The sequence below is a fragment of the Lissotriton helveticus genome, chromosome 4_1 (genome assembly GCF_964261635.1).
Source record: "Lissotriton helveticus chromosome 4_1, aLisHel1.1, whole genome shotgun sequence".
NCBI lineage: Eukaryota > Metazoa > Chordata > Amphibia > Caudata > Salamandridae > Lissotriton > Lissotriton helveticus.
In genome coordinates, this window is record NC_136063.1 from 1271628456 (window position 1) to 1271654900 (window position 26445).

The 26445-nt window shown below is 44.8% G+C and overlaps 1 protein-coding gene across 2 annotated transcripts in view; it reads right to left on the reverse strand.

Moving 5' to 3' along the window:
- ZNF407 (zinc finger protein 407) overlaps positions 1–26445 on the reverse strand; it is a 1826025-nt gene that overhangs the window by 1500887 nt on the left and 298693 nt on the right. For both annotated transcript variants that reach the window (XM_078687829.1, XM_078687830.1), the window contains exon 4: positions 16515–16629. In XM_078687829.1, the coding sequence (XP_078543955.1) occupies positions 16515–16629 (115 nt within the window). The remainder of the gene's footprint in view (positions 1–16514; positions 16630–26445) is intronic.

The following is a 26445-nucleotide window of genomic DNA, read 5'->3' on the forward strand; positions in this document are numbered from 1 at the left end:
CCTATTTTCAATGTGGTGTGCACGTCGTGCAGTTTTAAAGAAAGATCAAGTTTAAACTACCTACTCTATGCCTTTACTATGACTTGGGACTCTGTATTTTAACTACATGATTTTGCACTATATGCTCGTGATACTTAGCGCATCAGGATATTTAATACTCGTTTTAACATTTTATTGCTCTTTTATTTTAATGTGTATAAAAAAACTTTTATACTGATAAATTGTACTGATTTTTTACATGTTTTATCTGTGCTTTTATGGTCTTGTGAGGCCGAAATAAAGTATCTCTCGACTTGACTTAAAAATAACAGTGTTTCAGAATGTAAAAGAGTTTTGTACAATGGCCCAAATCCATTTTGCAGGTCAAAGAGCATTTCAGACTCAAAGTGAGTTTAGCGATCCATTTGGATTGCAATTAGGAGGGTGCATGAAGGGGTGTCGCTTCCTAATTGCGAGTGACAATGGTATGTATCAGTAGTTTGTGACCACAATTGCATTTGCAAACCACTCATAGCATTACCTCAGAGGAGGTTGGCAAATTTGTGAATCTTGTACGACGATTTTGGGAGCAAGTTGTGTTGGGAGATCACCACCAGCTCTTCAGATGCATTCCTAAAGCAGGATCAGTACCTTGTTCATATTTAGGCTGTGGGGTTTTAGGTTTAAACCTATAATAACTAATAAAACCCCACTGAAAGAAAAATAGCCCTCACCGGTGAAAACATATAAACACTGAAAAAACACCTGCACAACCACAAACTAAATGCCATTCAAAGAAAGGAAAAGGAAAGTGTTAGAGTCATTTTGTTCTTACTGAAGGGGTCGATAAAATGTAACTTTGTTATACAAGCTAGCAGTAAGAAAGACTGGCTAACATTATTCTGCTTGAGATTTGTTCTTTAGGGATGCCACTAAAATATTGTTTCTTCTTCCTTTTACTTTTTTCAGTTTTATGGCCTTTAGTCTAAAGATGCAGGGTTTAGTTTCACGTTTTAGGTTTAGTTTAATTATTTTATAAACTGTAGAGAATCAGGACATATAAAACTCACATTTGATATTTTGGCTGAATTTGATTTTTTCACTGATAGGTAAAATGGCTATTTTCATAAAAATCTTTCATAATATGAGTCATCACATTTACCCACAGAGAATGGGTAAAAACCCATAATACATCAGACCATAGTTTCTAGTGGGTCAGTATTGATAGTAGGCGAATTGCCAACACCTCAGGCTTTAAACATTAATTGCAAGGTATAGTGACAAGTATATATATCACCAAGCATCTGGGATAGTGGTGAAAACGTGACACCAGACTTTTGGAAAACATGGAACGCAGTGTCACTTGTTATGCTCTGCAAAAAAGCTTCTTTCCAAGTTCAACAAAGATTGGAGTGGTATTGTTTGTATTTGTAGTGATTCAGCTACGTATATAAAACATTTGTGTGATGACCTGTCAAAATTGATACCCGAACTGAAGTGATTCCCTGTAGGAGATCCTTGCCACTTGTTAGGTGGTATGCTGAAAGCATCTTTACAATCTTCAGAGTTAATGAGGGATGCTATTGACTTTTTAGTCCATTTTGGTGCACTGTTTTCTTATGCCCAGGAACTAAAGCGCAAATATTTATCATTTCGTGCTTTATGTGGCATCAAAGAAAGAGTTATCCCAACTGTGTCCCTTAGCTGACGGTTCTCAGCCCAAGGGGCTATGAATGCAGAGAGGGCCTTTTCACAGAAGTTTACAGGGGAAGGAAAGCACGAGCGCACATGACCAAAGACTCACTGAAGAAGTATTGTATGGTGTACTACAATAAGATTAATTTGCAAAAATCTCTTTGGACCTCACACTATACGTACACTGTCTATATACCATGTTCTTTCAGTGCAGAAAGCAAGCAATGATAAAAGCAAAACGTTCCATAAACACCGGAAAAACACTTTTTCTGTTGTTTTTCGTGGCGTGAAAATGTGTAACCACTGATAACAACTGTTTTTTAAAATATTGAAAACACTGAAAAAACCCCACCAGAATTTACCAAAAATAGAAACTGAAAACAGGACAGCCGATTCATATTGTAAAATTAAAGAATAGTCACAGATTATTCGCTGTGCAATTTGCATCCACCTTTTGCAACCAATATTTTTGTACATTGAGCCCTAGGTCAGAATGGAATAGCACCCAAAACTTCAAGTCCACTGACAATGCATCAAAAACAGTCTCAGGCAAGAATTTGTGACATTTTGTTCTCTAGTAGGAGTGAACCCCAGTGGTTGAACTTATCACTGCTTAATGTACAAATCTGATGCTCAGTCTGCTTACTTTTTAAAAGAAACATTTTTCTTAATTTTTGCAAACAACCTACACATTCCTGTAAATCTGTGAACCATTGGTATCGTTCAAGATTTTCCTTACTTTTAAAATATCATTTAGCTTAATACATTCTTATTTTCCATGCATCTTCCCTGAATATTCCATCTTTTATTTTCTTACTGTTTTACAAGTGTTTAATTGAATCCAATACTTTATTGCTTCTGTAGCAAAGCTTGATCTGTCAACACAATTGTGAGCTTGAGTTACTTGTACTCCATTTTTTTAGGGCCCAAATACATATCTAACCATCCTCCCCCATTTGGTAGCGGCGAAGGAAAGTACTCAAACCTCTGAATAATCATCGCAAAATCTGGGAAACAGCGAAAAGTGTGGAATTTCAATGCTAACTTCATATCACAATGTTTTGGCTATGCTTTTAGTCGGACTGTTCAAACGTACGTTTTGTTATTTGCACAGTAATGCTGAACATAGTCATCTTACAGCTATACTCCTCTCAAACTCAAGGTTTTGCATATCTTGAAAGGAGACTTGAAGCGCAAACTTAAGTTGGCATTTTACAACAATTGTTGTACATGAGGAGGAGCCAAGATGGCGATCGGAACGGTCGCATAAACGCCTCGATCCGAGATCCCTTCCTCCCCGCCGCCTATCCTGTCTTTAATCCTGTTCGGGGCGTTCCGAATTCGGTTACCAAGGGAGAGCCTTCACTTACCGTCTGTTTCCGGGGCTCCGGCGTGCAGTGGTTTCTGCGTTCTGCCCTTGTCGTCTTGCCGGCCTTCCCGGCCCTGACGCTGGGGCCTCGAGTGCAGTGTCTGCCCGGAGGTGTTCGGAGTGCCGGCGGTCCGGGTCCGGTGGAGAGACCCGATGGTGGGAGCCTGAGAGCCGCGCGCCGGAAGCACCGGAGCGGACCCACCCCCGATAGTGGGCCGCCCCACATGCCCGATTGCCTGCCGGACCGGAGAGAGAGGCCGCGTTGTCCGGCACCCCTCGGGTGAGACGCCCACTCCTGTTGCTTGTCCCGCCTGGGATCCGGTGCAGGGCTCCCCGAGAGTTGTGGGGAGCATGCCCGTTCTTCTGGTGACTCTCCTTTCTCCGCCGGGAGCCGTCCGCCGCGGATCGGCTGTGTATCCTGTGGCCTCTGGCACTCATGGTGGACTTGGAGGCGGACGAGACAATGGCGGCGGGCGATGTGCTCAAGATGGCGGATGGCCCCTCGGAGTGTCTTCCTCCTGGAGACAGGGACGTTGCTGCAGTTGCTCTCCCCGGACCTCGTTTGCTTTGGGCGGCGCCTACACGGAGTGCTGTCTTCCTTGCCCTGGCTACTCTGCGGATCGACCTGTCCTTGAAATGCCGGGACTTGGAGTTGCGGATCGCCGCCATGGTTGCTCCGCCATTTTGTGACGCTGTGTCGTCTCCCCGAGTTGGTATCGTTGAGACTCCTTCAGCTGCTGTGCTGGGCTCTCCAGATGGGTGTTCGATTCTAAGGGATCAAGTGGACCCGGTGCCGATGCTGCAGTGTTTCCTACATCCCGATTTCTTTGCTTCGTGCTGGACAGCCCAGATTTTGTACTTGGCCACGTGGATATTTGGTGTACTTTTGCATTCTGACTGCTGCCGAGTTTTCCTGGTCGCTTCTTGGTGGCCGGGACGGTGTTCCGCGAAGATTCCACTTGCTTTCCCTGACTGGTATGAGCCCGCTATGTCGTACTGTTTCTTGGCCATGCCGGGGTCTGGCAGTTCTGTTCTTCATAGAAGTGGACAGGGGTGATCGTGCCTGGGTGCCTGCGGGACTTTCGTTTTGTTAATGGCGTCTCCGGGCCTCATTATTTGGACAGTTCCTGTCTCCATCCTCTGTGTGGGCTTTTCTCAGTATCCTCTTTGACCTCGATTATTGAACCTTTGTTGCGGGTGGGGAGGTGTTGTGTATTTCGATCGCCGGCTCCTCTCCTCTCTCTCTTCTTTTTCCTCTCCTTCTCTCTTTTTCTCCTTTTTCTTTCTCCGTTATTTCTCCCTTTCTCTTTTCTCCTATCTTTCGGGTGACTCTGGGGCGACAGACACGCTGTTTAGTGGGGTAGGCCATAGCCATTACAGTGATGTAGGGTGGGGGGGGTGTTTGTTATTTTAGCTTGTTTTGTTCTATGGTCCCTTTTGCTTCCTTCCTAGGGGGTGGGCTATGTCCCTTTGTTCTTTCTCCTTCGTTTCGCAAGTGTCTGCACTTTCTCCTTTTTCGGGGCGGGTGGGCTGTCTATGTGGCGTCCTATTCAATTGTTTGCTATGATTTGTCCTTTATTTTTGACCCCTTTGGTGGGCATAGGATGTCTTTGGGCCTTGACCCTACTATGGTTACCTGATTGCGTGGGGGGCTATATCCCTCCCGTCCACCCCCCTTTTTTCTGTATATGTTGCATGACGCCTTGTTAGATATGGCTGCTGCCTCCTCTATAAATCATAAAATGAAACCTTTATTATCCTGGCGCTTACTGTGTAGCAACTTTATTCCACGTCTATACTGTATTCGTTTTGCCGTACACATTGATGTTGCTCCTTGTTGGCTCTCCTGATTTTGCGGCCGGCCCCTGTGGTTGTAGGCCTGCGCTTGTACTGATACGAGTATTTCAATAAAGGTTTTTTTTTTTTTTTTTTTTTTTTAAATTGTTGTACATGAAATGTAAAAAAAAGTGCTTCTGATGCAAGTTGTACCAGTGTGTTTTTCTATCCTATGATTTTCTGCTGGCACGTTGCGAGAGAAAAGTTACCACACCAAATGGTCTAGAGTGTACAAGCCAAACTAAACAAAAAATACTACAGTCAAGGATTACTAACTACCCATTTACTTGTCAAGAACTTGTGGGTAATGAGTAAGAACTCTGAAACATGTAACCTTCCATCATGAAAGTTTCTTCCTTAGAACAGGACTTTTACTTATAGAATGCACATTAGCAACGTATATTTTTACTGAAAATATATTCTGTTTGCTTTCTTTGTTCAAAATCGGAATGCTTGATCACTCATTGTAAAAGAAATAAACTGGACATTACATCATTGATATGTGAGGGTCAGTGTGACCTTGTTCTTCAAGGCTTCAAACGCTGGATCTTCACTTAAGTAGCAAGAGAAACCTAAATGAACATGGTCTTAGAAAGTATAACACTTAGGTCGTTTGGAATTACAACTCATAAAAAGAGGTTTCAGTGACAAAGTTAAAGAATTATGGTTGCAGGAAGATCACTTAACATTTCAAAGCATAGTTCCATCAGAAGATAGTCTTAATAATAGTCAAAATAATGAAAAAGACGCAGGAGCTGCTGATTTTCATGAGCTAATGACCTCACTTAGTATTTCCAAAATTTTTTAGACATCAATAATAATGATGTCAATGCCTTTAATATGTTGTTGTTCCTGGTGTTTCAAAACAACAACAATCTCCAGCAACTTTCTAAGTTAACTTTTTAAAACTCAAACGTACACTTCTTCAAATAATACTGAAACACAATCTGAGCAACACTTTTTTTTTTTTCAATAAACACGGAAACGCATTTTTAAAGGTTTGTCATCTAAAACCTCCCAAATGTATGACAATGGCCGGAACACCAGATAAAATGATTCAGTTAAATTGTTTAAAATGCAAAATAAGGTATATAGATAACATGTACTGCTTGTGTATCGATTATCATTTTACAATGCATATTAATATTTACACTTCTAAAAGATAGTGTCATGAGTAGAAAAAAATGACACATCCAATAAGGTTTTTTTTTGTTGTTTTTTTTTTACAATCAGCTATAACTATTGAATGAATCAACATTTAGCAAGTGCTCCGAAGTATCCCATGAGGGATTGTTGCGACAAGGCAGGGCTCTGGATGAGTGTGGGAATGGACACATTGGGTAGACCCACTCTATTGGCATGGTGCAGCAGAAAGTTCCAGTACTAAATACTGCAAACATCACTCAGAAGGATTGATTTATAGAGGAGAAAAACATTCACAGGTAGATTTCGCTCAGCTGTACTTAGGAAGGCCTGAGTGCCAAGTGTTAGTTCCCACTCTGACCACTTTGCTAAGCTGTGTTGCTGCAATTACACAGACATTTATAACCCTGAGCACATAATGGGTCAAGTGCTGGGCCAGAGTAGTAGGTGCGTCCGCAGAACTACAGTGCGTCATTCAGAAATAATATAGGTATCCAATAACGGAAGCAGGAATTTAAAGAGAGAAGTGAGGTAGGTCAGTGATTTTTAGCAGGTTTCGTTTTGCAAAATGAAAAGATTTGTTACGCCTTTCCTAAGCATTTTACGCATCTTTCACCAATGATTCAGCAGCCTATTAATATTATTTATCATCGTATGAGAATTTTCTTTTAACGTTTATTACATTAATGATGCCACTACACTTTTTGTCTTGTTCGACTGAGTCAGGTAAATAAGGTGACTACTATTGCCATTTTTAAATTGTTCAAATTATCCATTCTGAACAGATTAGTCAAAATAATTTGGGCAGCATTTTTATTCCCTACTTTTATATTTCATATGCATTTATTGGCTAAATGTGGATGTGATTCCATTACAGCTATTGATAGTCTTGATACTGGCTGACAATTGTCTCAATCATAATCAGAAAGATCGGACATCATTACACTGACAATGAAAGATAGTTTTATGTTATGTTTTGTGTATTTGTATGGCGCACTAATCATGCGTGAGGGTATCCAGGCACTTTGCAGGTGGCAGCCAGCTTTTTACTGGTGAGGTTAATCCTAGAGCCAAGTATTCAGATTCTTGCAGGACTCGAGAAGTGATGAGGAGGCTATGATGAGGTGGGGAATTCGTGCACCAAAAACCGTGAAAAACAAAATACTTTGTGTATGATTTAACTACTAGAAATTCTGAACATTTGCACCCCGGGGTGTTAAACGAGTTGTGTGCTGTCCCTAACTTATTACTCAATTTTTCCCAAACCATCTTTAATCTACAATGGTAGCATTATAGACACTGCATCAGAGAATATGGGCCAAAAAAAGTCCTACTCTAATGTTGGCCAGTAATTTAGCACTACTAGCAGGCAAGGAGCTAACTGTTTAAAAAAGTGCTAAAAGGGTTTGAGGTGTTTTATGAAAAAAAAAGCTACTAATACAAAAAAAAAGAAATTGTGATTCTTCGCAAAAGGCAACCCCTAAGATCAGTGCAAAGGATTAAAGGTAAATCCAAAGGGTTTATTTCATGGAGTTTTGCATTTGCTGCTAATTGATCTGGAATTCATAAAGTGGAAGGGACACTCATGGAAGTGATGTACGATAGGCAGTATTATTACATTTTTTCATAGGGACCTTCCATGCTAGGACATTTCTGCTACCTTGCATAGCACTGAGATATGGGACTGTGGCAACACTGACCACTTGAAGGATGCCGAGTTGAAATTTCTTAGCAGCTTTTTTAGCAATAACTTTCTCTTGCAGACAGTGAATAGTGTAATGTTCCTGTCCATGCGCAATGCTGTCATTAAGGATGGCATTTCTGATGCCGTAAGAGATGTTATCAATGATATCCTATAACAGGTCTTGAATGATGTAATATGTGAGTTCATAAGCTGTGCATGGCAAGATATAGTTACTTCAGCTAAATATAACTGGTGAATTTCAGTGTTTTTATAAAGTTTAAAATGGTATTGTAAACTGACATTTTCACCTATATAACATCACTTCAACCTTCTGTTTTTCAGTAAATTTCAATTTATTTTTTTACATGAATTAAGATGTTATCACCTATCCCAGCCCTGTTCAGCAAATGACTTTGGCCTTGCGCAGCTGTTGGTTGTGCCCTGAGTCAGGGCGCACAAACCCAACCCCCATAATGGCTGTTATTCAACCTCTCATCACTCATGTCCTTTAGCAGTGTGAAGATGAGCGCAGCACCTGGGGCCTAACTCCCTACCGCTACTATGCATGGTCTTTAATCTAACCCCCACAGACAGCCAACCGCCCATGGTTGCCCAACACCCCATGGATACGCATCCAACATTTCTCTTTTTTTTGGTCCCACGATAATTGAAAAGTGACTGCTAGTCTTCAGCACTGTAAAAACAACAACTTATTTGGTACTTTGACCCCTGTGGGCCATCCCCCCAACAAAGGGCAGGGTTCTCCTACCCTGCTCCCTTATATATTGTTTTGTTTTAATTTTCAGGACACATGGACAGAGTCCCCGAGTCTTAAATTGGTGGCTGCAACATTCTCTTCATGTTGCGCCCAGCCATTCACAGGGCTCGGTCTTGCGGGACTGGATACAGTGCACAGAACCAGTCATTTGTTGTTTTTTCCCTTGGCATTTGCTCAGCAGTACCGCTTTGCTAGTTACCTATACATTTTTAGCTTAATTTCTCTGATACCTTTGAAGAGATGTTCACCAAACCACAAAAAGCAAGCTTTTTGGGAAAGGATCAAGCTTTCTGTCTAATTTGGTGAAATTATGTTCAGCTGTTTCAGCTGTAGCGTAAAGTTCCTATAGGGAATTGCATGAGGATCACTTCAAAACTTTACTAGAGGTGAATGAAACTCCTTTTTTAAGTTTAGTGAAGATTTGTCAAACAAATAAATCATTTTCCTATGGAAACGCAGTCCAAACTATAACTACACAGTGGTGCCTGCTACTGTGTAAAATAAATAAAGTTAGTAAATAAATTTAAATTTAAAAAAAATGCATTTTAAGATTTTGAGTCTGTGTCTGGAAAATAAAATATTTTTGGGCTCTGCCTATTACCTAGAAAAAGTCTGGTTACTGCACGTTTTCAGTGTGTGGCCTTATTTCAGATGTTCACATCACAAAATCAACTAGTCTGTGCAGAGAGATTACGGTTTGTGTGGGCGCTGAGGCACATCCCATTGTGTACCAGAAATTCTCCCATTAACAGAGTTTATGCCCATTGATAAACTGATAGGGAAGACTGACAAATCTTGTTCCCGGGTAGTGAGGAACGTGACCCAATAATGAATGGAAGACTTTGAATGTATTCGTCATATGATGCACACAGAAATGAAGATCAAACAGATGTAACATCACCATTGTGGAAAATCAGGAAATGGTGGGTACAGAGCATGGATGGAGACATCCATTCAACTACACATTAAACAAATGTTCCAAAAATATCCTTTTGGATTTAACTGTATCAGCAGAATAACTATGTTTAGCTTATGATGGAGTGAGCACACAAAATGATTTGCACTTTTTCTTCTCTTGTAAAAATTATTTAAAATATGTTAAATGGTTTTTAGCTCCGTTTTTTAGAAAACATAGGCCCCTCTCCTTGGGGAAGTCTTATCTGATGTTGCTCTCCCTGGACACTGGAGAATTAGTCTTTCGCACTAGCACTTTTTTTAGACTTATTACCCGTGTTCGTAAAACGATGGAAAATCCCTGAACATCTGTTCCACTTTAATTGCCATAATAACCTGTCGCCTAAATTCGGAAATCTATAAATGTTAATCTGCAAAGTTTTAAATGGGAATTTAATGATATTTTGTACATGAGATTGCTTTTATTAATTTCTGAAATTCGCATAAAGATTTTTGAATTGAATTGAACTATGTCTAGCGTTTTCAATGGTACTGGTTAAATCTGATTGCTACACAGTTTTAAGCATCGTTCTAAGCATGCAGGTCCACCAAAAGGGCCCATGTGATGCCATCTTACAACAGGTTTCTTAGCAGATGTCTCTACGATTAGTTTACTACCTCTATCACTAAAGATAAAATATCAACCTTCGACTGAGGTGGACTGGAAAGAGAAAAATAAAATCAAAAGCAGTATTCCTTTCCAGTTTCCTAAAAATTCTGAAGGAGGATGAGCTTTGCGCGAGTCCAAGATGGCTGCGTGAGCTTTGGGCTCCCGAGACCCTCACCGCCCCCGGAGACATCCTGTTCATAATCCTGCTGCCTGAAGGCAGAAATCCGCGGCGGAGGTAAAGCGGCGCCAGACGCTGTTCTCCGCGTCCCGTTCTGACGCCGGGAGCCGGAGATACATCGCCGGCAAACTTGAGGCCTGCATGCTCGAAAGCTGGGATCTCGAGTTGATCCCGACCCCGGCGCAAGTGCAATAACAGCGGGGTCGGTTACTGGTCCGGCCTTACGTATACATCAGATCTCTCTCGCCCCGTGAGCGGGGGCCCCCCCCACTTATGCCATCCGCTGGATTGAGGGAGACACGTGCCTGCGCCGCCACTGGTGGATATATGCGGTCATTGCGACGCAAACATGGTGCTACAGGCACTGCCTGGGAGAAGCGGGCAGCTGGTAGTGGTACGTGACCCCGGGGCTGGTGAGCGGAGTCGCGGCCCGGATGTTCCCGCTTTGCTATACGGCCGCCGGGGGCGGTGGAGAGTGCCCCAGAGTGTTGTGCACTGGTCAGAGGGCGCGTATGTGTGGCATCGACAAGATATATGGAGCGGCTGTGACCCGGGCGGCACGTTTTGGGGGCCCGCGCGGCGGAGAGTCACTGGTGACTGGCGGTGGGCTGAAGACGTGGTAACCCATCCTGGGTGCTGAGGACCAGGCCAGAAGATGGAATAGTGCGCTGATAAGTGCGCTGATAAGTGCGCAACAGTGCTGCCACAGCTCCGGCCGGCCCTCTAGTTCTTTAGTTAGCAACGCCGGCGGCGAAGGATACCGACAGGCCCTGAGAGAGGCCAAGAGCGCTCTGCCTGCAATAAACACTGTCTTTTGTCATCGTCGCAAGACATTGGGACGCCGAGTGCCTTGTCCAACACCCAAAACTGAAATGGTGACTAAGCTTGATGCGGAGAAACAGCAATCCAAATCCATCAGGGGGTCCCGATATATCCAAGCCAACAAGTTGGATCGTTACACGCAATCCAGAGGGTCACCTACTGGGTCTGGAAAGCTGCAGGATGGGTGTGGAGAGGCCTCGGGCCCTGCATCAGACCCTACGCTACAGGATGTGATGGCTGCTATACATGGGGTAAAAACCTCCCTTGGACAAAAGATGGAGTCACTGGACCAAAAGTTGGATGCACTAACCATTGAGGTTAATTTGATCCGGGCTGATCTCACCAAAACAAGTGAAAAGGTAAAGTCGTTGGATATCAAAACGGCGAGTTTGACAGACGATGTGGCGCAGCTGCAGCGGGAGGTCCGGAACCTTAAGGCCTCCAGCGATATGGCAAGCTGCAAGCTGAGCGAATACGAAGGAAGGGCCCGGAGGAACAACGTGCGCATCATTGGTGTCCCAGAGAAGGCTGAAGGTCTGGCCCCTGACCTTTTTGTGGAAGACATCAAACTTAATCATTTGAAACCGAAAGGACTGGGGAACTTTTTCACGGTGGAACAGGCACACAGAATTCCGGGAGGAAGGCCGCGACTGGGGGCTTCACCTCGGCCGATGATCGCGAGGGTGCTCAACTTTAGAGACAGAGACGCTATCCTGCATGCCTCCAGATCTAGGGGCCTTCTGAAGTACGAAAATTCCACCCTCAACTTTTTTCCAGACTTTACACAGGCAGTTCAGAGGCAGCGGAAAAGTTTCCTTGGAGTCAAGAAGTGGCTTTGTGACAAAGGACTCAAATACGCCATGATGTACCCTGCTAAATTGAGTGTTGAGGGTGAGGGGAAGGTTTGGTTCTTTCACAATCCGGAAATTGCCTCAGACTGGGTAGAGAGTCTTCCCTCCCAGGGAGAGCCTCAGAGACGGAGCGGCGAAGCAGAGAGGGCTCACAAGAACAGGAATGATGAATACTATTATCGTCATCGTTGGGTGAGGGGCCATGTACGAGATGCGATGGAGCTATTGGCAGCTTGGGTTAGATGGGATAGGTCGATACGGGGCTTGCGGTGGACACCTGACTGGGAACTTAAGATCTCGTTATATGCAGACGACGTGCTGCTTTATCTCACTAGTCCCAAGGAATCCTTCCGCGATTTTCTCGATATGCTCACTATTATTGACAGATACTCGGGATTAGCCATTAACTGGGCCAAATCGGTGCTTTTTGTATTGGTGGGCGACCCACCGGTGATCCCGAAGTCGTGCCCCATTCACATCGAGACGGCAGGATTTAAGTATCTGGGTATATTCATCACGCTTGACCCAAAGCTGCGGTATGAGAATAATCTAGCTTCTCCGCTAAATAGGTGCAAGAAAGATGTGGAGCGCTGGAAGACTCTTCCACTCTCCTTGCTCGGAAGGGCCGCTCTCTCGAAGATGATGGCTTTGCCCCGGTTTCTGTATGCTTTGCAGAATTCGATGGAACCAGTGCCGTCCGCGTACTTCAAGGTGATAGAATCCCTCCAGAGGCAGCTCCTGTGGGATGGTGGGGCCCGCATTGCTTTCAATAAATTAACTCTCCCATGGTATGATGGCGGGATCGGACTCCCAGATTTGCGGAAGTATTATTGGGCCTCGCAACTAGCCGCAGTGAATCATATTGTCTACGGACTCCCCGGAGATCCGGGCTACGCCATGGACCGGGGTCAAGCCCCGGGTGGGATGATTGATAGAGCTCTGTATTCTAGGCCTGGGAGATTTCCGTTGACTGGCCCGACTGCACATGCGACACAGGTGTGGCATGCGGCCAACAAATGTCTTGGGTGGGAAGGTAGGTTGACACTGGCCACCCCCTTACTGAACTCTGAGAAGTTGGGCAGTCTGTGGAAGACTAAGGGATTCGATAGATGGGACCTTATTGGAATTACCCCGATAAAAGATGTGTGGGGAAAAGACTCAATGCATACGTTTGAGTCCCTCGTAAGGCAGTACAGTCTACACCAAAACGAATACTTCCGATATCTTCAGGTGAGACATGCTCTCACCACCCATGTCCCCAAAGGCACGGAACTCCCAAAGGCGTCTCCTCTTGAGGACCGTGTACTGGATGGGCATATTCCGGAGAAAACCATTTCGTTGATATATCGGAAATTGGTTAACAACTCAGAAAACCCATTGGTGAGGATTAGAGATCAGTGGAGTGCGGATGGGTTAGAACTTGATGACGAGGATTGGACGGAGGCGGTGTCGTCCCCCAAGGTAGTCACTATCCAGATGCGGCTCTGATTGGTGCAGCTGAAGATATTGCATAGATCCTACATAACTGGGCCTCGTCTGGTACGAATGGGGCGAGCTGAGAGTGGAGTTTGTAGGAGAGAATGTGGAGAAGTTGGCACCTTGATGCATATCCTCTGGCATTGTGAAGCGATACAGACATATTGGACAAAGATTCACGATGAGCTGAGGGAAGTTATGGGGGTGGAGATGCGGCCGGAGGCCCGGAGATGTTTGTTGAATGTGTGGGAGCCATCCAATCTAAATGTGTACCAGAAACAGTGGGTCACACTGGCATATATGGTGGCCAAACGTAATATCGCTCAACTCTGGGGAGCCAGCCAGCCGCCCCCAATCAACAAATGGGCAGAGGACCTTGATTGGTGCATGTTTAGAGAGAGGTCAGTGTATGTGGCCAGGGGTTGCCCACAGAAGTGGGGGAAGATATGGGGGCGTGGAATAGCCACCATGGGGAAATCTGCGAGCCACCCACGCCAGGTTTGGACCCGGGAGCACAGGAATCCCCTAGACCTTAGTACTAATTGTTGTATATTTGATTCTGTATTGTGCCACATTGAACCATGAGCTGAATGCATTCACCTGAGAGTTAATTTTATGTAATTTTTTCTTTGTTTTCAATAAAAAGAAATTAAAAAAAAAATTCTGAAGGAAAAAAACACAAACCCTGGGACTTCTTTCACTTTTGTTATTTAGTGATTCAAAAGGAAAGCCTGTCTAACATGTCGAAGATTGTGCAAGACATTTAAACAAATTTAAAAAGACAAGGAAATGGCAATTCTTAGCGTACAGAGATTTGGGAGTCAAAATAAGTTACAAAGTAAATTGTTCTATTTCCAATCTTCTATTTACTGCTGAAAAAAGTATTCAAGTTCTTTTAAGGTTTATGTAACACAGTGGTCCACCCTCCCTGTTAAGAATATATGCAACCTTAAATGGTATTGTCAGTAAAGGAGAACATTATGACAGGATAATGGCCCCTACAACTATTCTAATGCTATAGGAAAGTCTTGGCAGGGAGAAAACAAACACTGATTCCAAACAGATATATTTATAGTAATATTAGAAGCTGTGTAACCCATCACAGTTTTCTACTCTGTTTATATTATTAGCCTTGCTCACAATGTCCCTCATCTAAACATAATCAAACTAGAATTTTGCAAACTTGTCTTAAGCTACCAAGTGATGTACAAACACACAGCTGTGCTACAATATTTGGAAGTGAGAGGGATGATGATATGAAAAAGGAGTAACCACTCTTAAAAGCAATAATGAATCTCTACCAAGGGCACTCTGCAGGTTGTCATCTAGACTCTGGGTCATGACTGATGGTGCTGTCCAGCATCACACTGAAATAAATGATCAATGGGAAGGTTTAATAAATCTGGGGCAAAAATAATATGTTTATTATAGGAGTTTTTGCGCTCCATGTAAAATATCCATTGAACAACTTAATTGTGAATAGAAGTTATTAGCTTAAACGCTACTTATTTAGCAGCCAATGTAAGTTATAAATGTTCATTACTCAATTAATTCACAGCTGCAAGCATCAATATGTAACACGTACAAACGTAAAACTAACAAAATAAAGAAAAAAACTTATTTGCCAGCAGAAATACATGTTTTGCTTGCTTCACACTAATCTGAGCGCAGGAATGTTCTGCAAGAGTAGAATATAACTGAATGGAAACTAAAGATGTGAAGTCATGGATAGAGTGACGGAACTCCACGTTTTCAATGCCCAGATTCCTCTAAATTTATATAAAAAGGTTTAAAAAAAACGTTCTATAGAAAAAAGACAATGGGCTTAGACAACTGTTCATTGTTTTCTTTTTATCCAATCGTGAAATGAAGTGACACATTATTGTTACTGAATACATTGTGTTGTGGAGTCTTTAGAAGATTGCTTATCATCGAACATTCAATTTGGAAACGTATTGAGCTTTGAGCAGGACTTAAAGAAATATTCAGAATATCCTTTTTATTAAAATGTGAAGTTCCAATTTAAACACGCATATCTATTCAATTGTTCCTCTCACAAAAATCCTTGTACAGTTGAAATTATAAGTATGAGACGTTGTATATTCTAAGTCACTCATCATGGACAATGCAAAACTCTCCCGTGCATTGCAGCAACAAAAAGAAATGCAGTCCAAATTACAACCTGAACATTACCCTTTACATTTATCTGCAAATTATACTCCCCGTAATTGAACCTGAGCTATGTTTTGCATTAGCCAAAAGACCTCTGCAGCAGGTCACACAGGTTTGAGCAAAGTGTTTTTATAAGATGCATATATTAGTTAATTTCCCAGGCATAATAACGTTAAAATATATTTTTAATCAGAAATGGGGTATTAAAATCCAACTTTCAATGCCGATGATATACCATATGTGCCACGGCATTTTAAAACCTTTTTAAACAATTCTCTGAAATTAATTAGTTTTGCATTAAATTGGCTCAGTGTATTCCATTAAACGCAACGCATTTGAAAGACAATTAAACATTACAAATTATTCTTTGGAAGAAATACTCATTAAGCAAAGAAGGAAAACAAAAATGCTCGAAGAAGCGGGGGGAAAAAACAAAGACACATAAAACACTACCATCTGAAGGAAAAAAATGTGCACGTCCCACATGTGCAATATTCAAGATTGAATTGCTTGAACCACAATCTTTGGTTTTGTTTCGTGAATGCATAACAACTCTCAGCAGCACAGAGACACGCTAATGGCCCTAAAATTACAAAGGCATGGCACAAACATACGTCCATACACACACACATACTTAAAGCTATATTATATATTTTTGATGTCTTTAAATGGAATTTACAGTTCTCTCTCGCAAAGTGAATGAACATCCTATAATTTAGTCAATTTACAGATTACAGGTTCAAATTGACCTTGTAGCCCATAAAATTGTTCATCTCCCATGCAGAATTCGAAGCAGGAGAAGCATGTCATAACTGTATTTAAGGAATTTACCATAACAATGGAAAGCCGGATATGCATGCATAATGCCCGCCATTTATGCTCTAGTCACCGTTTTGGACGCCAAAGCAATGCGTATCCTGCACTCATCTTCTACTTAATATAACAGTGGCCGCAGCAATTTACTCACCCACAGACATGACACTTGTACTCCCTCATTCCAAGGTGCCTCTTCACATGATTCCTGGCATCTCCTAATTGAGCGGTTGCAAAGTGGCATATCTTGCACTTGAATGGCTTTGATCCTAAGTGAAATTTAGCAAACGAGTTGAATTGTAAATAACAGACTATTCACATCTAAAAGCAAGAACATTTGCGAGAATAACAAAAGCATTTTTTACAAAGAACCATTTGCACACGCATTTGCAGCTGTTGCTCTGCCCCACATGTAGAGGTAGGAAACTAAAGTGACTTTTTCAAAATAAGTCTGAACGATCTTAGTGTTGTGTCTGAAATTAATTCCTATTAGATTCTTACTGACACGTACATTTGACATCATAACATAGTCGTACAGGCAGTTTAAAAGATACTAAAGAAAACAGAATGTTATCTGCAGGTGTGCAAGGTACAGGGCAAAAGTAAAACAATTTATCAACGCATATCTCTTTTTTGAGGTCTGTTATTCGAGTTCTAAAACTCGATTTTAATGCACGCACGTTAGCACAGGGTACAATTTGTAACAAACTGGGAGGGTTGCAATTTTAGAAAACGTGTGCAAATGTTTGCGACGACCATATTATGCTTTTACATCAAATCAAATGAATAAATGCTTGGTCTAGTGGCCAACACAATTATCAAAATTCCCAGCGTGGGCCATATTTAAGAACATTCTAATACTGGGGGGGGGGGGGGGGAAGAGGGCTTAAATACATCATGAATTGTTTAGTACAAAGTGATCCCATCATTAATTAACCGTATTACTAGTCTGTTAGCTTTCCCATTTAGTCAGGGCTATCCATTTGAGACACAAGCACTGTGAAAATATGAAGTTGGGGACACCTGCAAAAAATAAAACAGAGTGGAAGGCAGCATTTAATATCTCACTATAATGCTTCTGCACTGCTGCTGTTTAATTAGCAGGTACAAAAATTAAAAAGCTAAAAAATAAAGCCCATATTTCTGCCTCCAGAAGTTTTCAAAACATAATTTCTAAATTAACAAAACATGTAGTATGAAATGAGCACAGTACGCTTGCAGAGGCTTTGCATTATGTTCAGGGTGTGTTTTTAAAATGGATCTTGGGCATTGTGCAAAATAAGATCTGTGAGCTTCAATAAACTGTACATAAAGAACTCGGATAAGAAAAACGTTAAACTACATCATACTTGATCAATGAACCTCTGTGCAGTGCCCTTGAAAAAAAAAGAATATCCTACAAGAGTATCGTGTTGAAATAGAAGTTCTCTGTGAAGAATTTAGTCTCTTAAATTTCAATTTAATTCCCAAAAGTTGATGAAAAGTGAAGCATTTAATTTTAATCTTCCAATGGAAATAAAAAAGTCAACAGTACTAAGCATGGGCAGGCAAGGTTGAATATTTCACAGTTCAATGACAATGAGACCAGATCTCTTAATACTTTCATCTGTGCTGTTAAAAGTAGATGTAAAATATATTTAGCACCTGAATGGTCATATCTAGTCATCTTTATATGTTTAAATGTCAAAAGCAGGTTGAGGCTGGAGCTAGCAGCAATCACACTCGATCAATCACTGCGCAGGACACAGTTTATTTAAATGGTGCTGATAAAACTAAATGAATCATTAATTTGCTGACATTTCAAATGGTTGCTGCATTCTATAAAGTGGCTAGTGCAAATAACGTAAAAATGTAAAGGTCAAATTACTGGCAACTTTTTTTTTTTTTTAAACTAAAGCAAAAGCCCTTGTCATTACTTCTAGCTTTCCCTCTGCAGGCCTAATTATACCAATTAATACAAGCCGCGAGTCGAAGGAACATATCACGATAGAGAACATCGTTTTTTTTGCTCTACCTACTTTCTTTTGTGCAGAAATAATGAAAATGGACCTCAACTTGGCCCTCAAAAATAGGGGCAGCACTCCAAATAAGCAGAAAGACTATACTTTCATAAGAAAACTGGAGGAGATGTTCGAATTTAAAAGCACAGAGTACGGAAAGTTTCAAAGACTTTGTCAAAGATATTTAAATAAATACATTTTAATTCCTTACTTGTGCCCCATATAGATAATGCTACAATTTCACCCCTTCTCTCCCTCTACAGGATAGCTCTTCGATTTACTTATCTGGTTCATCGAAGCCATTTTTTCATCGGTTATCTTCCTTATCCAATTTATGAATTTGTGAAGCTTTACACATTTTCCCAAGCATAATTTTCGTTACAATTAACAACAGTGTCAATTTACAGGTTTTTTCCAAACCGTTTCTGGGGAGTTACCCTTTATTAGCTATACTGGCGAGACATATGATAACGCTGGCACAAGCAGAAGGTGAAAAAAGAGGAAAACAAAAACAAAGAAAACAGATATACAGGGCTTGGTCCTGACAACTTTAATGTACCAATTGACTACAAACAGTTGTAAAAAGGAGAGAAAATAACAGACGCGCGAATATCTAGTTGACTGTGGGATAACAATCGGATGGAAGGAAGCGAGATGTAATAGAATGTTATAAGTCTGGCCTGATAACACTAAAACAAAAGCATTTATTGAATGGATATGATATGAATGTATTTTGTAACAAAATTATATGCATTACCAAAGCTTGATGCAATGATCATGTCATGGCTTTCTGTGGGAGGGCACAGGGAAGGGGACAGATATCTGTTCACTCATTTTTTTCTCCATATTATTATGTACTGGGTTTTGTTGAAAACAAAGACAAAATAAGAAAAACAAAGGGCTGGGAGGCTAGAAGTGGAGTGATCTCCTATGACAGAACGCATTATCACTATAGTCTGCCTCTACAACTCCCCCCAGCCCCCAACCCACAGTAAATGTCTATTTGCCATTTATTTCCTTTCTGGAGTTCTTTTTTTTTTTACTTTGTGCTTTGCTCATCTAACACAAACGTGTCACCACTGCTCCTGAGCTTGCAAACGTCAATGGGCGGACATTAATTTACATTTTCTTTTTAAATGAGCCACTTTCATTTGTTAGTGAAAACACATTGTTGGAATTGAAAAACTGCATGAAAATATTTTGAGGATTTTTCATTTTGCTGGTGTACTTCCAGCTCAATATTTACTTGCTACCTTGCACATTTTAGAGCTGAGTGTGTAGCAAAATTGTCCACACAGGAACAAGTACTTGCTTAAAGTAAAAAGCAAATACTTGCTTATAAAGAAAGAAAGAAAAAAAATTACAAAAATAGAAAGATGATCGTCATTAGAACAGTAACAAATAAACATAGTGGGACTACTTGAGAAAGACAATCACTATGGGAACTAGGAAAGGAAGGCTGTAGGAAGTGGTTTGTATCGACAATTTCATCACACAGTGGCGGCCGTTCGCAAGCCTACATGACCTGCACCATGGATGATCATTATTAGCGTAGGTCGCTCTCAATATCACTATGTGATAATCAATTGCCTTAGACCTTAACCTAGACAGGGTAGCAGGAAATTCTATATCAGGCGTTACACTATGCCCGTTAAGATGAAAGGAGTGAATCTAATACCGGCAGGTTCTAATTCCTTCTCTATAGTCTACCCTCCTAATCTCTCCAGGAACGCAACCAAATCCTTAATTTATTGATAAAGTTTTATATAGCGCGAACATGATGCACAACCTGCTCAGGAAAAAACCCTAAACACTTCTCAGATCCCTCCTACAACTCTAAAAACGGCATAATTATCAATGACCTAATTTTCTTCACTAGAGCTCTGGCTAATGCGCACCACTGTGGCTAAATTTCTCAGCATCCAGGAGTCAAGAAACTTCCCTTACGGAGCTAAGATACTGATAATACCTTCAAAACATTTGAGAGCCACACTGAACGTAACATACTATAACAAGCATTTACAATGCAATAGGTCTCGCATTACAGGAGTTTAAGCTATTAACATTGCAAACGACAATGCCTTTTATATTATGTTTTAAAAAAGAAAAACAAAAAAACCATTGTCATTTACAATGTCAATAGCTCAAAATAATGTAAATGCGAGACCTATTGCATTGCAAATGCTTGTTATCAATGGGCAGAGGTGTCACTCCCTTTCTCTCGCTGGGCCTGCCCATTAATATATGCATATTGAGCGGGGGCAGGGGGCCAGAGAAAAAGTGGCCTCACTTGTTTGCAGGTGTGTTTCGCCAGTGTAAACTAATCGCCCCTCATTTTAGTAAAATGTCGCCAAATCAGTGTTTTGCAGAAAGGCAATGTGCAAATGTGGGCCACTTTTTTTAGCGTGCCTGTGCCGATTTGTACTCCCAATGTCCGGGTCCCCCTTGAGCCCATTCCCTGTGTCATTTGACTCGGACATTCTCCTCCAACGCCTACTTCTGCAAAGCGAAGCCACCCACATGTTCCCTTTTCTGGTTGCGACAAGCTTCTGGCCGCGCCCTTGTTTGTTTTTCAAGAAGCGTCAGGCCTTCTCTGGGTGTCAGGTCACCCCATCGGCGCAGGTCCCAATTAACCGGGGATGGAGGGGGAGGCTTCTCCCTTGAATCCAGTGGCGCCTACTCATTCAGTGCTTCGGCATCCCTCAGGTGTCCCCACTTCATTTTAGTCTTCTCGACCTTGGTGCTAATATCCCCCTCATGCTCCCCTCCACCTGTTCCGTCCACGCCGCTAGGCGGTCACTCGGTATCCAGGAACTAAACGAGTGGAGGGGACGAAAGGAGTGAATAAAGCATTTTACCCCCAAGAAGAACTGTTTGGATAGATGAGTAAGAGACATAGTTGAGTCAAGCAAACAGCGCAGTTTTTTTTTTGGGAGGGGTGGGTTGGGGGGTATATGGCGCGAACCAGCCTCGAAGGTATCAGAGCGTTTTACATGGAAGACATTTGTGAGCCATGCATTTCATCCTCGAATAGTGGTGTTAAGATAAAAGAGTGGAAGAGTGATGCAGAGTCGAGCATTAAGAGAGATGCGAGTCAAGCATTCCAACCTTGAATGGAATACAGGTATGAGTCAAGGATTTCATCCCCCAGTGGTGCTGTTAAGCCAGATGAGTGGAAGGTAAGAAACGAGTCAAGCATTTCAACCCCCTATGGTGCTGTTAAGGAAGACGAGTGTAAGAGAGGTATGAGAGAAGCGTTTCATGTGCGCAACAGTATCCAGAAGGCATACACGTCAAAGTCAAGTCTTTCAACCCAACCAGTGTCTTTAAGCAAACCAGAGTAAAGGGGAGTTGTGAGTGAGTCACGCATTTCATTCCCCAGCAGTGGCCAGAAGGCAGAGTTGAAGAGAGCTGTGAGGCAAGCACTTCCTCACAGGAGCCATGTTTTCTTTCATGCAGGTGTGCTAGTAGGGGGCTCTGGAGCATTCGGCAGCACAGGGCTCTGGTGGTTATTTGATTGAATACCTCTTTACTAACTATGGTTGAAGAAAGGGTTTACAATGGTGTTTGTTCTGTCTGGTGGCCTCCCACCAAATACACAACTTGTTTCTCCCAACCACACGGTACCCTCGGATGAAGGTTCCAGTTTTGTTTTCTATCAAGGCCATGTCTGTGTCCACCTGAATGTTGTCTGAACTCCGCCATCTTGACTATGCTGCCTACGTTGTATCGGGGTAGCCAGTCTTCAGTCACCCCTTGTTGAACTGGGGGGTTACACTCACTTCATTAACAAGTGCAGGAGGCAATGCCCACTTCAGCAACGAATGACACCTTGTGTTGCTCTCGCCACTTCAGTAAAAACATCTCTTAATTTTCTCTCGCTCCGAGAGCAGGGGTCTTCATTGGGAAGGGAGGAAGTGACGTTGCACAAGACCCAGCCTGTTTTAGGCATTTAAAACCAAAAAGCTGAAAAGAGGGTCAGCGTGGAACAAATACAAGGATATAGAACTGATGTGTAATAAAAATGTGTGGCCCTCAAAATGTAAACCAGCCACTCCCCAGTCACCAAGAATTGTCACTCAATGCGCGGCAGCTAACGTGGAAACATATTTGATGGTAGCCACCATGGACTTTGTGTGATATGCATCAGGTAGCCCCGATGCACAACACTACATCTGCCATGTCCCATGCCTACTTAGCAGCAGCAATGGGTCTCCTTGCCAGCGCATGGCACTTACCACATAACCGTCATACGTGACACTATTTTCAAAACATCCTTCATAGCAGCTAACCTGTACCTTCCCATCACCATGGCACGAGTCAAGTAGTCGTTACGCATGCATTGAATGTAGAATACCCCATCACTGCATGATAGACTGTAGAAAGCATTGACTTTGATGGCATTCCATCATGGACGTCCCGGTCACCAAGTGGTACATACCAGGGAAGGTCATGCACAGCGCTGTGTTTGGAACAATCCACGACTGCCGGGCAGCTACCATGGTGTTAGACGGGGACCCAGAGGGTCGGCCGAATACTGGGGGAGAGGCCTCCGATGAGGGCCGTCTCCGGCGATCGTACAGACAAGTCACTTCCCTCCCCACAGATAGACACCACACAAGGATGAGATCAACACTCTTTATATAGGGTTCTTGCGGCAAGGTTATCAGCGGTACAGGAGATTCAGGACTCGAGGGTCCTCTCAATTCTAGTCTCTGTAGGGAAAGGGGGTAGTGGGACAGTCTTGGTACCGGATCGGTACAGGAGGTGGCAGGAGGGAAGCTCACAATCCTCGAGCTTAGGAGTCTGCAAGGTCAGGCCGCGGCAGCGCCAGCAGGCCGAGGCGATGGTTCAAATGGCAGAGGGCCGCGGCAGCGCCAGCAGGCCAAGCTGATGGTTCACGTTGCAGGGGGCCGCGGCAGCGCCAGCAGGCCAAGATGATGGTTCACGTTGCAGAGGGCCGCGGCAGCGCCAGCAGGCCAAGATGATGGTTCACGTTGCAGAGGGCCGCGGCAGCGCCAGCAGGCCAAGATGATGGTTCACGTTGCAGAGGGCCGCGGCAGCGCCAGCAGGCCAAGATGATGGTTCACGTTGCAGAGGGCCGCGGCAGCGCCAGCAGGCCAAGACGAAGGGTTCACAGAGCAGGGCTGCGGCAGCGCCAGCAGTCCGCCAAGGATGAGTTCTTCTCGGTGTCTCTCGACTCCAGGATACAACTGCCTTCCTGGTCTGGGGCTGCCCCAGTTATAGGTCTGGTTCCCTTTGATGTCCGGACCCTCGCGCCTTGAGGTCGGGAGGTCCGGAATGAGGGAGTCCCGACATCCAGCAGGGGGTGGGAGCCAGCGCCCAGGGAGGCACCCGGCGGAGGAGAGCCGTTGACGCCTTCTTCTTTCATTGACCTGCCAAGTGGTCTCTTTACCTCCTGTGTGGAGGTTGGTGCCTCGATGTCGGGGCCGGGCCAGGCCCAGGGTTGGGGTCGAGTCGAGGCCACGTGGCCTCGTTTTGTAGTGTCCAAAGATGGCTGCCGGGCCGGGGCCATGGTGCTGACGGGGACCCGGCCAGCCGGTACGGGAGGGTGCAGGAGCTGGAGTCCCGGTGTGGACGGGTTGTGGATTACCTCGGGGGGTTGCCGGGGTGGCTCTTGCTGGGGATTCAGGGAGAGCCGGGGTCCGGGCCCTGTTGTGCGGAGGGGGGGACGGCCCAGCTACGAGGCCTGTCCAACATGCGTCCCCCCCAGCTGAAGGCAGGGAGAGTCAGCCATCCTCTTGGGGACTCTCCTCGCCGAGGCGGAAAAAGCGTGACAGGCCGTCTGCGTTGGCGTGGTCCTGGCCTGGACGATGCTCCACAGTGAAGTCCATCCCCTGTAAGGAGATGGACCAGCGCAACAGTTTCGGGTTCTCCCCCCGCATCTGCATCAGCCATTGCAGGGGTCGGTGGTCGGTCTGCACCCGAAAGTGGGTGCCGAAGAGGTAGGGCCGGAGCTTCTTGAGGGCCCATACTACGGCGAAGGCCTCCCTCTCGATGGTGCTCCAGCGCTGTTCCCGGGCCAGCAGGCGTCGGCTGATGAATGCCACTGGCTGATCGACTCCCTCGGTGTTGAGTTGGGAGAGGACGGCCCCCACGCCATGATCGGAGGCGTCCGTCTGTACGATGAATTCCCGGCCGTAGTCGGGAGCCTGGAGCACGGGGGCAGTGCACATGGCGGCCTTCAGCTTCTCGAAGGCCGATTGGCAGTCCGGAGTCCAGTTGACTGTTTTGGGGTTCTTCCTGGATGTGAGCTCCGTGAGGGGCCCCACGATGCTGCCATAGTCCTTCACAAACCGCCGGTAGTACCCGGTGAGCCCCAGGAAGGCCCGGACCTCGGTTTGGGTCGTAGGGGGTTGCCAGGCCTGGATGGCAGCGATCTTGAGCTGGAGGGGGGCCACCAGACCGCTTCCCACTTGGTGTCCTAGGTAGGTCACGGACCCTTGGCCCACTTGACATTTGCTGGCCTTGAGGGTGAGCCCGGCCTGCTGGAGGGCGTGTAGAACTTCCCGCAGGTGGCGGAGGTGGTCGGTCCAGTGGTGACTGTACACAGCGATGTCGTCCAGGTAGGCGGCGCTGAATCCTTCGAGGCCCGCCAGTACCTGGTTCACGAGTCGTTGAAATGTTGCCGGAGCGTTTTTCATGCCGAATGGCATCACCCTGAAGTGGTAGTGACCGTCCGGGGCAGAGAAGGCGGATCGTTCTTGGGCCCTGGGGGTGAGGCCGATTTGCCAGTAGCCCGCTGTTAAATCGAAGATGCTCAGGTAGCGGGCGGCCCCCATACGGTCAATTAGCTCATCTGCCCGGGGGATAGGGTGAGCGTCGGTCCTGGTAACGGCATTCAGTCCCCGGTAGTCCACACAGAACCGGAGCTCAGGGGCAACGCCCGGGGCGGCGGCCTTGGGGACCAGGACGACGGGGCTGGCCCAGGGGCTGTCCGAGGGTTCGATCACTCCCAGTGTCAGCATCTTGGACACCTCGGTCTGGATGCAGGCGCGCACCCGATCTGGTACGCGGTACGCCCTGTGGCGAATAGGGGGGCTGTCCCCGGTGTCCACATCGTGAAGGCACCAGGGGGTGACCCCAGGGGTGAGAGAGAACAAGGATGCGAATCGTGTCAGGAGAGCTTGACATTCTTGGTGTTGCTCCGGGGACAAGGCCTCGGAGAGTCTGACACCTTCCACGGAGCCATCCTGCTCGAGGGTCCTCAGCAGGTCCGGAAGGGGCTCGGAGTCTTCTTCCGTCCCATTATCGGTAGCCATCAGGAGACTGAGTTCAGAGCGTACAAAATGGGGCTTGAGTCTGTTGGCGTGGAGGACCCGTAGGGGGTTCCGGGAAGTTTCCATGTCGATTAAGTAGGTGACGGGCCCCTTGCGTTCGATCACCTTGAAGGGTCTGGACCATTTGTCCTGTAGGGCACAGGGTTCAACCGGGGACATCACCCAGACCTGCTGTCCCGGCTCGAACTCGAGGGAGGAGGGCGGCTTTCATGTGGTCGTAAGATGTCATCAGATGGTCCGGGAGTTGCAGCAGGGCGTCTCGCCCTTCGTTGACAAACCTCCCCCATAACCCGGCTCCCCAGTCGCTCCGGGGAATCCGGTGGGAGGTCATGGCTACCTCGTACGCTTTGAACCATTGCTGGATATCATCGTTCTTGTAGTACTCTCTGACGACATCTTTAGGTATGTGGACCTTGGGGTCTGTAGGGGCAGGAGTGTTCGTGCGCTCGGGGACCCCGAGCTCCTTGTTCTGCTTCCGAATCTCTGATTCTTTGAGGTTGCGCTCATGTTCGTAGGTTAGCTTCTTCTCTTCTAGCTCTCTCTGCCTTTGTTTCTCTTCTCGCTCATCTCGGAGCCGTAAGTGTTCCAACGTTATTTTTTGTTCCGCCAATTTGAGCTCTCCATCTAAGCGAAGTCGTGCCAGTTCTAATTCATGGAGCCTGCTTTTTTCCCATTCCCGGACCTCTTCTGGGGAGAGACCCGATCTTCTTTCTTCCGTCGGCGTGGGGCTTGTTTCGGGTGTCTCGTGGCTTCGTGTTTGGGGTACGGTCCTACCCGTCTCCGC